The sequence below is a fragment of the Lepidochelys kempii genome, chromosome 4 (assembly GCF_965140285.1).
Source record: "Lepidochelys kempii isolate rLepKem1 chromosome 4, rLepKem1.hap1, whole genome shotgun sequence".
Classification (NCBI taxonomy): Eukaryota; Metazoa; Chordata; order Testudines; family Cheloniidae; genus Lepidochelys; species Lepidochelys kempii.
This window is the reverse complement of record NC_136383.1, coordinates 39,484,104-39,500,992: the sequence shown is the minus strand read 5'-3', so window position 1 is coordinate 39,500,992 and position 16,889 is coordinate 39,484,104. Positions and strand designations below refer to the sequence as shown.

The 16,889-nt window shown below is 38.3% G+C and overlaps 1 protein-coding gene across 7 annotated transcripts in view; it reads left to right on the top strand.

Moving 5' to 3' along the window:
• Positions 1-15,492, top strand: part of BBS7 (Bardet-Biedl syndrome 7) — a 43,424-nt gene extending 27,932 nt beyond the window's left edge. For 5 of the 7 annotated variants that reach the window (XM_073341032.2, XM_073341035.2, XM_073341030.2 and 2 more), the window contains 7 exons: positions 544-609; positions 2,205-2,344; positions 3,421-3,585; positions 5,574-5,683; positions 5,778-5,881; positions 11,517-11,640; positions 14,714-15,492. In XM_073341032.2, coding sequence (XP_073197133.1) covers positions 544-609; positions 2,205-2,344; positions 3,421-3,585; positions 5,574-5,683; positions 5,778-5,881; positions 11,517-11,640; positions 14,714-14,850 — 846 coding nt within the window. In that variant the 3' untranslated portion in view covers positions 14,851-15,492. Of the gene's footprint in view, positions 1-543; positions 610-2,204; positions 2,345-3,420; positions 3,586-5,573; positions 5,684-5,777; positions 5,882-9,465; positions 9,695-11,516; positions 11,641-14,713 lie in introns of those variants that run through there. The other 2 variants (XR_012158547.2, XM_073341034.2) reach the window with 2 other exon arrangements.
• The last annotated feature ends 1,397 nt before the right edge of the window (positions 15,493-16,889 follow it).

Sequence of the window (16,889 nt, the reverse complement as noted above, 5' to 3'; positions counted from 1 at the left end):
GTTTGTTAGTGACTAATTTGGCACATCAAAGGTTTACTGCTCGTTTTGAGTTTCTTAATCATTCTGTGAGATCATTACTTTGGCTAATGTTGGTTTAGCTTACAGTGTGTTTTCTGACTAATTTTCCTTTGCATAATTAGGATAATTTAGCTTGTCAGATCCTGGGCCAAGACAATATCGGGGAAACTGGTAGATAATTGTATCTTTTTTAATTTTGCAGAATGGAGTTTTCAGATATATTTTGTTTTCAATCTTAACAAAGTGTTCAAAAGATTTCCTATTCTTTATCTTTATAGAGAAAGCTGGTCTTTACTAATACAATATGGGGTGAAATTCTGGCCCCAGTGAAGTCAATGGCAGTTTTGCCATTGACTTCAGTGGAACCAGGATTTCACTTGTTTACTTTTCATGTAACAGTTTTTCACAGATAGCAAAAAAATGTCACTATGCTGCTAAAGTTTTGATGATAAAACTTCCATAAATTCAGAAATATGTTTATTTAATTATTTATTTGTTTTGTTTTTCATTTTGAATTGTTCACAGCCAAACAGCAACTTTCTCCTTGCCACTTACCGATGCCAAGCAAATACTACTAGACTGGAGCTTAAGGTAAAGATGCTACAAAATATTTTCTTGTACTTTTCAAAAATGTGTTTTATCTAGAAAATGTAAATATGTATCTTGTGCTATGCTTTTGTGAACACAGGCTGAATGAATGGGTTGAATGTGTTAACTTGAGCGAATGACAAGTCCAGTGATTCTTATATGGTAGTCTTCAGACCACTGGTTGTTCACTGAGAAATTTCTGGTCACTTGCATGATGCTGATGAGAACTCCTGCTTTATAGCTGCTTGTACAAATATTCACCTTGGAAGCCACTGAAGAGAAGCGGGGCAGTATGGGAGAGAAAGCGTAGCATCCTTACTTAATGACTTCTGACTCTGAAAAAAGAGGAGGAGCCAAGAAATCACAAATGAGTCTAGAAACAGAGACTTTCTCCGAGTAACTTCAAAAAGGATGACGCAGGGAGAGACGTGCCAGGAAACAGAAGTTATAAACAAGAAGGGGAGATTGTTTCAGATTTTGGAACGGAAATTAACTCAGTTTTAAAGCTTGACTATATATTTACCTATAAGATCAAATGCATAGTTTGATTTTTAATCTTAAACCATTCATAGAACCATAGAAATGTAAGACTAGAAGGGATGTTGAGAAGTAACCTAGTCCAGCACTCTGCATTGAGGCAGGATTTTGGAACTTGATGCAAAGCCCATTGAAGTCAATGGGAATCTATCTCTTGACTTCAGTGGATTTTTGCATTGGCCCCCTTTATCCTCACAACATCCATGTACCTCAGTACTCCCCCTGTAACAGGGTAAATTCCTTGTAACTTTGTGCAAGTCATTTAAGCCTGTGCCTGAGCTAGAAGTTAAACTGGGGTTTCCTGAATACTGGTTGAATAGTCCAGCCACTATGCCATCTTTCATTCAGATGGTATAAGCTATTTTAGTAGCATCTTATGCCTTGCCCCACCCCTGTGGCATGTGTAGGGGTGGTGGGTAGGATATCCCTGTGCCTTGGCAATTCCATTGAAGCTGTTGACAGCTGGTACAAGTTAGAGCAATCTAGACAACAAATTAAAGTATTCAGGACTTGGTTTGGGTAGAGTGAGGTTCAGGATGTGGGGTGAGTGCAAAACTGGCTCAAATCCTCTTTTGCACACTCCACTTTTCTTAGTGTTTCCTAACTGCAGCTGAGGATCTAGACCCATTTCTTTTTTTTTAAATCTTGTTTTGGGGGGGCTCAAGGATTTTGCTTGTTGTGAAGATGTAGGTTCTATTGAAGCAGTCATTTTGGAATAGTTTAAAGTGTAGAATGACATGTCTTATGTCATTATCTTACATAGCATAAATTCTGCAAAAACTTGTACAGTAACACCAAAGGATTAGGAGTGGCTGGACAAAGTCTTTGTTCTTTGGGCAGTCAAAATCAAAGCAAATGGATTTTCTTTTCCTCTGTAATAAATCTGTGCGAATTCTAGAAGTTTCTTGTTGAATGCTATTCCATCTAGTTTCAAAAAGTTAGATTTGCCCCTTTCATAGAAGTACTGTGTTAATTGAATCAGTACTGTAGTTTAAAATTTTTTTTAAAAATTCTGGTAAATTCATTAATTTTTTCCCTCTCCTCTTTGTTTACTGACGTAGATTCGATCAATTGAAGGCCAGTATGGGACACTGCAAGCATATGTAACACCAAGAATTCAACCGAAAACCTGCCAACTTTGTCAATATCCGATTAAACCACTTTCACTTCATCAAAGAACTCACTTTATTGATCATGACAGGTATTTACAAAGAGAGAGCAATGCTACTTCTAAATTGGTTCAATCCAATTGAAACTTAGTTGACTGTGTAACCTGCAGTAATCATTTTAGCAGCTGATTGTAATACTCAAAATCGCAAGTCTCTTCTAGGGTTGTTCTTATTTTAAAAAAAAAAAAAGTGCTCTCCCATATCTAGCTGAGCCCAAAAACTGGTCCAGATTTCTTGTTTGCCTTTTATTCCTCTGTTGTGAGGCTGTCATTTTATCCAATTATATGTAATCTCCCTGTTTCTTACATCACTGCTATTGCAAACTTTTAAAAAGGACTGTAGGAAAATAGGTTTCAGAGTAGCAGCCGTGTTAGTCTGTATTCGCAAAAAGAAAAGGAGTACTTGTGGCACCTTAGAGACTAACCAATTTATTTGAGCATAAGTTTTCGTGAGCTACAGCTCACTTCATCGGATGCAATAGAATCCCAGTGAACTAGACCAAATGCGTTTACTCCTTCTTGATTCACTTGCATTCAGATGCTAATGGGAAAAGTTTCCTGTGCCTTCCATCATGCCTATTTCACATGTATTACCTCTTCAAAGTACTTGGATATCTCTGGTTTAGAGAACAGGAGACTCTTGAGAGTGTTTCTAATACTCTGTTTTTCTGCAGAGTTGATCACCCCACCCACAGCCTGCTTTGGTTTTTAAAATGCAAAACAAGTAACCTGGAAAAACAGTTTGCCAATTTATGGTATTTTTGCCCAGTTGTGACTCATCTGGATTGAGAATATTCAAATAAGGAGTCTGTCTCTCTCTCTCTCTCTCACACACACACACACACACACACACGATTTTGTGTTGAATTCATCAGAGAATACTATTGAATGCTGATTGTATCATTCAGAATATATTTCAGTGTGAAGGAAGTCTGAATTAGTTAATTAGTTTGCTAGAAGTCAGTGAAAACTCATGTTTGAGGCTTAAAGGGAGGAAGACATACCATATGAAAAATAAACTTTCATCTTCAGTTGCATAGCTACTGCAACATCAGTACTGCTCATCAGCAACTAATTCCCATCTTCTTTCTGCATTCAAAATACTGTAGACCCATGAACACACTGATGCTTAAAGGCCACTTCAGTTTTGCTGAAATTCACTCCTGGATTGTGTTTTGCTTGCCTGAAGTTCCTGAAAAAACTCCAGTAGGAGATAGTGTTACTTTCTACTTTCAGAACACCTTCCTGGATACACAGCTTGAAAGTACTTACAGGTAAAATCAAGTACAATTGCTGAAGCATGTTTTGGTTAAAAACAAATATACAAATAGAGCTAAATTGTCCCCTAAATAAGCTCTTTTTTTATGGAGGGGGACTGCAATCAGAATTTATCTGGTTGTTTATTTTAGGGCTGGGAAAACATGGTTTGCAGTCCTCCACCCTATGAAACGAGGAAAGAGTTCAGCCCCTGAAATCTGAGGATCTTGAGAGTTGCCAGAAACCAGAGCAATCTGTGTAGAGGCAGTAAACCTTGGCAATGCTTCCTTGAAGACATAGCTTGTTTCCTGTTATGATGTATTATAGCAGACAGTAATTTTTGCCCTGTCTGTCACCCAATCCTTGTGGGTCACCCAGTTCTTGTGACGCCCCCATAGAGTGGACAGGGTGAATAATTCCATATGTCCAGGATTATCAGAATATCCTGCTGTGGAGGAGAGCCTTCTCTTTTCCATGTCTTCACCCTAGATGTGTCCATTCTGAATACCAGCCTCAATCAAATCCTACATTGCTTATTCAGGCAAACTCCCTTTCAAGTCAGTAAGAACTTTACTTACACATGGGCTGTCAGATTTGATCATTAGTACGTATTATGCAGTAATTAGATGATCCTTCAAAATTTAGTGTTTTGTAAGGGTGAGATAATTGAAAATAATTGAGCATTGCTAAACAGGGAAGCCTTAGTGTATTTGGCTTTGTAACTTGTGTCTTTAGCATACTGTGTGCTGTGAGGGAGACAAATTCGGTGTTCTTTTTTTGCAAATGTAAGTGCCTGTCTAACAAGTATTGCAAAACTATCTTAGAGCACACGCTGGTTTGTAACTTTATTTTTTTCCTTTTTCAGTAAAGGAAGCTAAATCACTAGAGAGAGTTCCTCTCTCCCTCTCTGTTACAAGTATAATATACTCTTATCGTTAGTTTTAATGGGTGTTCAGTCTTCCTAAGAAAGCATGTGATAAAGTCTCAAGCTAAAAAAAATCCTCCCCTTTCTGCAGCTCCCATTAGAGAAATGTTTATTTTCAGTGTTAGGAATAATATTCTCTGTTATCTTTAAATGAACCAGTGTGCTGCTTCAGCTAGCAGATATCGTTTCGCTTTATAATAGAGTTGTAGAAGCTGGAAACATTAATTACTATTACTCTAATTATACAGATTCCAACTTGATCTGGGATTACAATAAGAAATGCTTATAAATTGATGTAGAAAGCATTTTGACTCTCACTTTTTTTCATGTAAAGTGAGACTGATACTGGGCGAGTTGTTAAGTGCTCATAGTATGGTGACAGGCGCACTGTAATAACTTAGGGTATGTCTGCACTACCCGCTGGATCGGTGGGCAGTGATCGATCCAGCGGGGATTGATTTATCGCATCTAGTCTAAATCAATCCCTGAGCGCTCTCCTGTCGACTCCTGTACTCCTCCACCGCGAGAGGCACAGGTGGAGTCGACAGGGGTGCGGCAGCATTCAATTCACCGTGGTGAAGACACTATGGTAAGTCTATCTAAATACGTCGACTTCAGCTACGTTATTCACATAGCTGAAGTTGCGTAACTTAGATCGATCCCCACTCCCCCCTAGTGTAGACCAGGGTTTAGGTAGCGAAAGAGATGTCAGGAATCCTAGATAGTATACTGTGTTCCAAATTTTTTACATGTACACACGCACGCAGACAAACCCTGCGTCCTCTATGGCATAGGAAATCCATAAGAACAGCCTATGCTTTCTGACTGTCTGAGAGAACGGTGTTTTGTGGTGTAGCCAGATTGATAAGAGTAAGTTCTGAATAGCGAGTGTGATGAAATCAGTGTATGAACTATTCTGATAGCTAGTCTGTGGAATAGCTTTAGTGATGGCCTCTAAGGAGGTTGTGCTTCATCCCCTGACTAGGGGTCGTGGGAAGCCCTATTTATTGCTTTAATATGGAAACCAAGTGCACTGGCCTGCCCTAACTCTACTACTTAAATCTTTTTTTCTTTTGGCAGAAAAGGAGAGGGATTTTTCAAATCTGACAACATTTCTACCATATCCATTCTAAAAGATATGCTCTCTAAAGAAGCCACCAAAAGGAAAATTAATCTCAATATATCCTATGGTAAAAAAATTCTCCTCTACTTCATTTTATCATCTTATGCATGAAATGCATTAAAAGTATTGATCTGATTACTAATTTTTTTTGTTCCTACTAGATATAAACGAAGCATCTGTGAACCACACATTAAAACTAATCCACCCGAAACTAGAATATCAGCTGCTTTTGGCCAAGAAAGTTCAGTTAATAGATGCTCTAAAAGTAAGTATCTGATCATAACTTCTACGGTAGAAGGTGGGAGGTTGTTTTGTCTTAGGATGGCAGTGACCAAACTTGTGTCAGATGCAGGCGTCACTGCATTTGTAGTATTTCTCTTGCCAGGACTGCTGTTCATGTATATTGGTCATCGAAGAGATTTTGTTAAAAAGAACTCCATACCCCACTTGTATTTGAGCTTGACTAGTGAGTAATCTGTTTTAATGATCAGTTATTTGTGACAGCTTTTTAAATATAGCTACCTCTTGCTACCCTGTCTAACGCTGGTTCTCCAGCTCCCTCCTTCTCTTCCTTGGTCTTTTAAACCAGAAGATAGTCACCTGCAGCAAGAGATTAAGTAAGACTCTCTTTTTGAGGTTCTGCCCCAGCTATCAGCAGGAAAGTATGTGGGAATTATTCAGAAGTTATTAATCTTTGACCCTGGAACCACATCAGTAATCTTTTGGAGGTGGAAGTAGTCTAAATTGGAGAAATTATTGATATCCTGCATTTACTAGCCGTAATATACATTTTTAAAAACTCCCCTCGAGGATAGCCTTGAAGGGAGGACTGTACCTTTTCTGTGGCTACACAGAAATCTAGTCTGTGCTGAGTGTTAAACTGAATAGGTATCCTTCTAAAGATCTATAAGAAATGGTGGTTTATTCTCCAGTACAGACATCTGTCACACCTGATTTATCTGGCCTCCATGACAAATGCAGATTCTGCAAAATGTAAGCCTTAAATAAATTTCTAACCCATATGGTTTCAAAAATTAAGTTTCCAATTGTGAATCAAGCAGAGACAGCTTTAAAAGTAAGAGGTGTAAACCATCCCAATTGTCTCAGTCAAGTGTTAATTCTGAAATCCAATGACCACCTTTTAAGAGACAGATTTTCAGAAAATGTAGGTGTTTGGCTACACAGTTACTACAACTGTGGGGATTTGCATGTGTAAATAGCGAAATAAAGGGCAGCAATAGCATTGGTTCTAAAAGCACCGAAGTCAATTTCTACACTGAAGCCCTAGGATAGCGAGAAAAGCAATGGTTAGATGGTGGAGGGTGGTTGTGGTATTTAACTGCTGTCCACAATACCACAGCAGCTGGCTGCTTCTGATAAAATCCACAATTAATAGTTAAGATGTTGATTTGCCTCTCCTTCAGTTTTGGCTGCTATAATGGGGAAGTCTCTGCTACTTATTCCTCCTCAAGCTTCCTTTCATCCTAGAAAAATCTCCACTCCTTTCCTGTGTTACTGTTCATAAATTTCTCAAGCAGTAACAGAGTACAGTTGACATGATTCTTGTTTATTTAGTTGCTGTGCAGAGGACTGTTTTGATCAGTTTCATGGCTGCTAGTCTAGTTAATTTCATTTGCGCTGCTGCTTTTTAAGACAAAGCAGCTGACCTCCTGGAGCACTGTTTCTGTACACTAAAGAGGACAGCACTGCATTGATTCACATTTCAAATATTTCCTTTACAATTATACTCATTAGAACCTTTTTTAATGGAAAGCTTTAAATTCTATAGAAAATGGTGAATTACCCCCCCCCCCCATCCCCCCGTGCTAGTTGGCAAATGGATTGTTTTAACCTCTTTCTTAACTGTCAAATGCACAAACTCAGCCTGGAATCTGAATCTGGGTTCTCTGGCTACTTAATGTCCTACAACTGTGGTTCTCTCAACCAGGTGTGTGTGTACCCCTGGGGTAAGCAGAAGCCCTCCAGGGGGTGCATCAGCTTATCTAGATATTTGCCTAGTTTTACAACAGGCTACATAAAAAGCACTAGTGAAGTCAGTACAAACAAAAATTTCATACAGCCAATGACTTGTTTTTACTACTCTATATATTATCCACTGAAGTATAAGTATGACATTTATGTTCCAATCGATTTTATAATTATATGGTAACAATGAGAACAATCAATTTTTCAGTAGTGTTCTGTGACACTTCTTTATTGTCTGATTTTGTAAGAAAGTAGTTTTTACGTGAGGTGAAACTTGGGGTATGTAAGACATTCAGGGTGCCTCCTGAAGGGGTACAGTAGTCTGAAAAGTTTGAGACCCACTGTCCTACAATAAAGGCATCCTAGCTGGGATGATTTAGTTGGGGATTGGTCCTGCTTTGAGCAGGAGGTTGGACTAGATGACCTCCTGAGGTCCCTTCCAACCCTGATATTCTATGAAAGGTTTTTTGACTGGAACTTTATTAACAATACTATTGATATGAGCCAGAAAGGAACCTGGCTCCCTCTTTCATTTTTGTGTTTGGTTCTGTAGCACTAACAGAAGTAAAATTTAATGAAGGTTTGTTGCTAGTCAACAGGCATGACTTGAAATAATATACAAGGAACTGCTGCTAGTTCCACTTTACATAGACATTTTTCTGAGGACAACTGACCTTTAACATCCCAGTTAAATACATGGTGAAAGTTCACATGTCATCCCACAGCACTATTATTTCTGTCTGTTTGGAGATTCAGGCATCATAGCATCAGGTCATGTTGAGAAGGTTGTCTCCAACCATAAAACAGATTTTTGTTAATGAAGTTTAGGTTTAGAAAAAATAGATGAAACCACCAGAGAAGTGGTGGTATAAAATGTGAGTAATAGTTTAGTGTGTACTCTTAAGGTGTCAAGAAGAATTTAAGCAACTGTTCTTTCCTTATTTTATGGTATCGTGTTTTCTTTTTTAAAAAAACACTAACTTGAAATTAAGTCTGTTTTTAAACATTAATTATAAATAGTTTCAGGTACTCAACTTGCCCTAGATGACCCACTGGCAACTTCGTGACTTGTGCAATCTAACTTTCCTACCTTTTCTTCTTTTAAATGTTTTTCCCTGTTTGTGTGAACAGCCAAACAGCAATGGGAAAGTGATTACTAAATTTGAAAAATGGTACTGACTATATGCTGTGTGCCCAATTCTAATTCCGTTGTAGTCAATGGAAAGACTTTAAGGTCTCATCACATTCCCCTTAAAATCAATTAATGTGCTGCACTGTGTAAACAAACTGAAAAAATAGAGAATTTGTTCTTATCTTAATTTGTAACAATAGTGGCTCAGATTTTTAGACAAAAGTGTGGGGGGTTTTGTTTAGGTTTTTTTTTTAATTGGAGCACCCTTTAACTTTATATGGTTATGTCTCTTGGCTACTGGATTGTTTAAATTTTATTTAAATATGTGGCAGCTAAAAAAAAAAAAAACAACCTTAGAAATAACCTTTCCATCCCTTGGTACTCAGTTTGTGTCCAGGGAGAGAGTCCTATTCTTGCAGCCACAAAAATGTCTGCTTTTAGTCTAGAAATGATTAAATATCAGGAGGGATGGGGGAGTGGTGCTCATAATCTTAACTTAATCTGAAAGAACAAAGGATAATTTGAGCTGAGGTCTTTTAAAATATTTTGTTCTCAAATTCCAAATAATTGTCATGTAAAGCAAGATTATGTAGTCTTATTTCTGTGGACTTTAAAAAGTAACTATGTAAAATTGACACTCTTATCTAGAAGACTTGGTCTCTGGGTATCCTGTTTTCTGATGTTGGTAACCAAAATGTTTTGGGAGTTTTATTGCTTTTTACCCTTTACAGTCTTGAAGAATCAGCAAAGTTCAAGGAAATTGAGCAGTTTTTTGTTCCTTCTTGTGAAATAACAGAATTGTCTATATAATTATTGGCACTTCTGAACACCTATATAACCTGGGTCTAATTTGTCCTGGAGAACCTTGCTTACAAGTGGTGATGATAAAGAAAAGAACCCAGCTTGATTCTCAGATTGCAGTGTCTGGAGCTGTCAGCTAGAGAGAACATCTTTTTAGTTGTAAGCTATGCCTGTTTGATTTCTGCATCTATGGGGGAAAAAACAACTCCACAATGCCACTTTCAGTGGTCTATTTCCACAGTAGAATGACATTGTAAGATAATACTATGCATGTTAAAATTATGTTTAGTTTAAAAAAAAAAGTACAGGACCAACTTCTTATGGAGTCAAATTCCAGAGCCAGAAGATAACGAAAGTTGGGAAAATTAAGATTTCAGGTGCTCAATTCTCTTTGAATTGGCCAGGACAGGATGAACTGTCACACTCCTATTTTTGATAGCCAGTAGTTTGTTGAATTTTTCAGTATCAGTTCCTGTCTTACTGTAATATTCTCTACATTGGGTTATTACAGTTAGCGCCAAAACCCAAACTGATTTTGTAGCATAGAAATGGCCTGTTGAAGTAACTGCAAATGTTCACTTGATTCCTTCATCAGTCCAGATTATTATTTCTAAAAAAGGTGAGCAAACTAGTATTTAAAAGGAACACAGTTTAATGTGGTAGCAAGTTCTGAGTAGGATCCATTTTCATCTGGTGATACTGTTTCTTATTCTGAGTTTTCAGAAAGACACCAAAATCAGATTGAAAAACTCAGTATAAGATCACTGTTCAGTTCTAAAACCACCAGCCAGTGAAAAAATAGTCCTGATGAACTGAAGGCGAGTCATTCTGCTGTTGATCAGAAATGGAAGCTGTAATGGGGGTTTGAGAATCCAGTGGTAAAAGTGGACAATACTGTTTGGAACTTAGTGAGGAGAGGGAGAAAAATTACATTTCCAAAATAGTAAGAGCAGTTTTGAAGGATTGTTTCACCTATCTATGCATTGCCTCCTGTTATACCAATAAAATAAAAACCAGTAGGATCTTATTAAAGGGGAAAAAGGCAAAATGCCACATTTATTGTGAATACAGAAAGAATCATAGTAAGCAGTTAGTTATAGCTATAACATTCCATTCAATTTCATATTTATTCACACATTCATTCATACACACAGAGGTTCTGCAAGGTTATCATCATAGTTACCAGCCTTAGAGTTGCTCATGCCAAGCCACTGGCCAGGTGGCCTGGATATGAGGAGGGAGCAGGGCCTTGTTATATGCTCATCTGATGCTCCTGGAAGTTGGTTTGCAGAATCAGACCCCCAAGTTCTCACTTTCTAGAGTCCATTTTTATAGGAATTTCTTCCTATGCCAGTCTATGGGAATTGCTTCATCATGCTGTTGCTGAATCAATCAGCAGATGGCACATTCCTGATGGCTCCCTGCTGCCAGATGTTATCTTGTTCTTTGGTTCTCCCATTCTTGAGGCTGTTGAGTGGATTCCAGTCTGCCCTCCGGGGGTCCTCTAGTTATTTCCACTTGACACTGGATTCTTAGGCTGGCACCTCCCTGATCATTCAGTTATTATCCCCACCAAGCATCCATCCACATACATCCTCTATCTCTATTTTAATCACAATTGTTAAAGCGAGATGAATACAGCAAAAGGGTGGGGAGTCTCTGGGTGCTGTTTCTGTTACATTGCTTTGAGTCTCTCTGTGTGAGTAGTTGTTACAAAGAATTGCTTTGAGAACAGACTGTCTTAGAACGTACTAACACAATTAGCGGCTTGCAAGTTTCACACAGAGGGAGAGAAACAGTACCAAAACCCAAGAGACCTCTTAATTAATAATACCCTGGAATTTAAACAATGAGGAATCAAACTCATTTGTGATTTTAATATAGAACTTCTTTAATATGATCCAACACTGTCAGATCTAAACTCCGTTTTTAGAGTTGACAGCCTTTAATTCTTTGGTAACGTTTTAAAATCTATTTTAAGGAGTTGCAGGTTCATGAGGGAAACATGGACTTCCTGATACCAGAGTACCGCTGCATTTTAGAGGAATCAGACCACCTTCTTGAAGAGTACAAGAAACAACCTGCACATCTTGAGAGACTTTATGGTTCGTTCTTTAATAGAGCTTCTCTTTTTTAGCTTCTTTCTTTACACTAAAAATATTAACAGCCAGAGAGAGAGCATGCATGCACGTGCAATAGACAGGATAAAAATATAGTTCTAAGTTTTCTAGAGTAAATTAGCAGGTAGGTACAATCTAGTAGCACCAGGAGGACCAGTGGATCACAGTGAATATACATGTAAAACTCTTATGGGTAAACTTAAGAGTCTGGCAGTTACTGCAGATTGATATTATGAAATAAAACTGAAAAATAAAGAGATGAAACTGTATATATAAGAACAAATGCAAAGTACGCCACTTTAGGAACTGTCATTTGCACACATACAAAATGGGAAATGACTGTCTGTCAAGGTTCCTTCCCCACTCTGAACTCTAGGGTACAGATGTGGGGACCTGCATGAAAGACTGCCTAAGTTTATTCTTACCATCTTAGGTAAACACTGCCACCACCAAAGTGGTGCACAAAGAACAGGGGAAGTGCCCACTTGGAAACGTCTCTCTCTCTCTCTCTCCCCCCCCCCCGCCTCCCCCCCCCAAAAAATATCCCCCCAAGCACTACACCCTTTCCTGGGGAAGGCTTGATAAAAATCCTCACCAATTTGCATAGATGAACACAGACCCAAACCCTTGGATCTTAAGAACAATGAAAAGCAATCAGGTTCTTAAAAGAAGAATTTTAATTAAAGTAAAAGAATCACCTCTGTAAAATCAGGATGGTAAATACCTTACAGGATAATTAAATTCAAAACAGAGAATCCCTCTAGGCAAAGCCTTAAGTTACAAAAAGATACAAAAACAGGAATATACCTTCCATTCAGCACAACTTATTTTATCAGCCATTTAAACAAAACAATCTAACGCATATCTAACTAGATTGCTTACTTACTTTTTACAGGAGTTCTGACCTGCATTCCTGCTCTGGTCCCAGCAAAAGCACCACACAGACAGAGAACCCTTTTTTTTCCCCCTCCCTCCAGCTTTGAAAATATCTTGTTTCCTCATTGGTCATTTTGGTCAGGTGCCAGCGAGGTTATCTTAGCTTCTTAACCCTTTACAGGTGAATGGGTTTTTCCTCTGGCCAGGAGGGATTTAAAGATGTTTACCCTTCCCTTTATATTTATGACACTGCCTAACACAGTACTGTGGAAAGGGAGCTGGGAGTCATAGTGGATTATAAGTTAAATATGAGTGAACAGTAATACTGTTGCAAAAAACAAAAAAAAAACTTATTCTGGGATGGTAATTAACGGGAGTGTTGTAAGCAAGACATGACAAGTAATTCTTCTGTTCTTCTACATGCTGATTAGGCCTCAACTGGAGTCTTGTGTTCAGTTTGGGGCGCTACATTTCAGGAAAGATGCGGACGAATTGGAGAGAGTCCGGAGAAGAGCAACAAAAATGATTAAAGGTCTAGAAAACATGACCTATGAGGGAAGATTGAAAAAATTGGATTTGTTTGGTCTGGAGAAGACTGAGGGAGAACACAAGATTGTTAAAAGTAGGAGGGAGAAAAATTGTTCTCCTTAACCTCAGAGGTTAGGACAAGAAGCACTGGGTTTAAATTGCAGCAAGGGTGGTTTAGGTAGGACATTAAGAATTTTTTCCTAACAGTCAGGATGGTTATGTACTAGAATAAGTTACCCAGGGAGGCTGTGGAATCTCCATCATTGGAGATTAAGAGCAGGCTAGACAAACACCTGTCAGGGATGGTCTGGATTAGTGGTACTCAACCAGGGGTCGGGACCCATGGGGGGCTGTGGCTTGTTTCGGGGGGTATGCCAAGCAGAGCCGGGCATTAGAGTTGTTGGGGCCCAGGGCAGAAAGATGAAGCCCTACAGTATGGGGCTGATGCCAAAGCCTGAGCAACTAAGCTTTGCGGGGTCCCCTGTGGCATGGGGCCCTGGGCAATTGCCTTGTTTGCTACCCTCTAATGCCAGCCCTGACTTTTATATGCAGAAACAGTTGTGGCACAGGCAGGCTGTGGAGTTTAATAGCATGTTGGGGGGGTGGGGAGGGCACATGGCCTCAAAGAAAAAAAGGTTGAGAACCCCTGGTCTAGATAATACTTAGTCCTGCCTTGAGTACAGGGGACTGGACTAGAAGGCCTCATTGTCCTATGATGCTATAGGAGAACAGTTCAGAAGAGAATCTTAGAAAATCGATGAGATCTAAGGCAGTGCTGAAAATTCAGGAGTTGGATTATTCTGATGAGATTCATGCACTTTATTTAGTGAATGCTAAAACAGAGGGATGACTGTTATAACCCCAATTCAGGAATGCATCCTTATTCAGGACAACTCTTCAACATGTGCTTAACTTTGGATATGTGTTTACGGCCTGTTGATTTAATATGGCAAGTTCTATCTTGACCAAAGATGGATTTAAGCATGTCCTTAAGTTCTCTCCTGAATCAGTCAGTGTATTTACAGTGAAAGTCAAAAGTGAAAGATATAGTAGGAAGTAAAAATACAAATTGTAGATATATAAAATTGAAATCTGATTTTTCTACTCAAGTGCTGAACTTGCTGGATCAGAACTTTAGTAATAGCAGTAGAAAAATTCAAGAACTGACCATTCACAATGCACCAGAAGCCTTGAGACCCTGTAGATGTTAAAATTATCCAGTGCTGAATGGAATCTTTACAGATTTCAAGATCCAGATATGCAAAGTAACCACTGAAGCTGCTCACAGCACATAGAATCCACAGGTGTCACAGTGTCTAGGCTTCAGTAAGCCTACATACACAGGCTGTGAGTTAACTACCACATTTAAAAAAAAAATTTTTTTGGTTAAGCAATTTTCTTTGTCCTAAGAGCACCTTCTACTTGAGATGCAGGTAATTCAAAGGTAGAAATGCTGTTTTTTGGAATGTATCTGAAACAAGTTATTATAGGATCCCAGAGCCTCTGGTACTTCAACTGTAAATGAATTTTGAAACATAGTATTAAACTAAATAATTTTAGCTCTATAATCTAAAAGAAAACCTACCATAATTTAACTCAAAGTACATTAACAGTTTTTTTAATAAGACTAAACCTTGTCAAACATTTTTTGCAGGCATGATTACAGATCTCTTCATTGATAAATTTAAATTTAAAGGCACAAATGTGAAAACCAAAGTTCCTCTTCTTCTGGAAATTTTGGACAGTTATGATCAAAATGCACTGATTGCATTCTTCGATGCTGCTGCCTAAACTAGAAGAAATGATATACTGGGACAGTTCTTACTGCTGTGAACCAGGACAATCGGATATTGAATATTTTTAATTTACATTATTTTAGTATCTCTGCTTTATATGTATCTAATGTTTTGCTGTGTTGATAGTTCTATAATGTGGTCCTGTACTTGTATGTATTACAGTATGTTCAGAATTTGAGCTGAAGATAACTCTAAAGCCTAATGCATAAAGTATGTTTACTTGAATACTGATCATAATAGCTGAAGAAAATTGATAGGATCAGACTTATTTTTAAATTCTTTTGTTACTCTAGTTCACCAGGACATGGAAGATCCTCTAGAACTCTTAGAACTGTGGAAACAAGTCTTTGTGGACTTGGCATCTAATAAATATATTAGGGAAATTAAGAATAGAAATTTATAGCTATATCAAACTGGTTAAAATACTCACTGTATCCAGAGAATGGTACAATACTTGTAAGTTACCTGTATGTTGTATATATTATAGATATTGAAGACAATTTTGTATGTAGGAAGGGAGAGAGGTACTCAGTTGCTTTAAAGGGTAATTAGGTATATAATTGTATTGTTGTATAAGCCATCTAGTAAGTATAAAATTCTTAGGAATGCATATAAATTGTATATAGTCCCCTTAGAATGGATTGTTTTTTTGCCTCCATACTGCTCCTAGGCCTGAAATGCTCACGGTCACAATCTATCAGGTGCTTACCTAGTGTCGTTTCCCCCCCCTTCAAAACCCTCCCAAAAATTATGAAGTCTACAATCTCTAACATCTTTTAGTAACAATGGCATCTCCTATCTATTTTTGAGAGAGCACTTCTGTCCTATGGATTTAGATGGTAAGCATATTAGGGCAGGAAGACAAACTACTTGTGTTGTACAGCATCAATCATGCTGTCTATGCTTAACAAAAAAATCTATTTTCAGTGTGATATTGCATTTAATTATTTACACTTGCTTAAGTAGCCAATACAGTTATAGCATACCCGATGATCCAGAGGCAGTCATGGTGAACTGAGTCTCATAGCATCAGGGGGTTGATACCTAGGAGTGTTCCTCATACCATGTCAAAATCTAAATTTTCATTTAGCAAACAATTGTTTCTAGCCCTCATGTTTGCCAAGAAAAGCTTGAAAGTGCAACTCAAGTGTAACTGATGCAGTGATGTTTGCTAACAACCAAATCAGCCATTAGAGCCCCAGAGGAAGCGGTCTTCCCTCACACCTACTACCCAAGCAAGACAGGATACTCCCCATGGTTGGAATTACACCCCTCTTGGAGCCACTTCTTTGCTCTGACCATTGCTGTTATGGGCCAAGGGAAGAGCATGAATTAAGTTCTGGTAGTTTCTTGTACTGTCCCCTGGGGCACCAAAATTGTGCAAATCTTCACATTATGGTCATTCCTCTCCTTTCTCATATGTTGTGATTAGCAGTGAAAGAGTTAAATATTGACACTTGCATTAAAGGTATGTGTTAAAGGTTTGCCCTTAACATGAAATTAAATCCCCTCCCAAAATACAGTTACAAGGTAGCTTCATCTTCTGTAAGTGCCTGAGTCTCCTTGCTATTTTTTCCCCACTTATAATAGTTTTTTTTCCTGTTCCCTGCTATTGTGTGAAAGACCCACTCAAACAGAAGCCAGGTCTTGATACTGCATCACGATCTGACACCACTGTCTCCTGCAGATGTGGAGAATTCTGTGGGAGCAAGTCAAAATTGCCTGACTATACCAGCATAGTTGTGAAAATTATTTAAAGTGCTGTCAATTACACAAAGTAATGGGAGAAGAGAAATGGTTCCTCTTATTAATTTCTTGTTAATGTTTAGGATGTTTTTAAACAGTAGGTTAAAAATTCAGATAGTAGCCTCCACAGTTCCAGGGTTGTTTTCAACTTAAAAAAAACCACACACACTATCAAGCCTCTTGAATCTGGCTTCCTTTTCTTCCTCACATTCCCATTAACTCCACCACTATGTAGGAGGTAAGCCGACCCATTCCAAAAGCAACTATGTGTTGGTTTTAAACCTACTG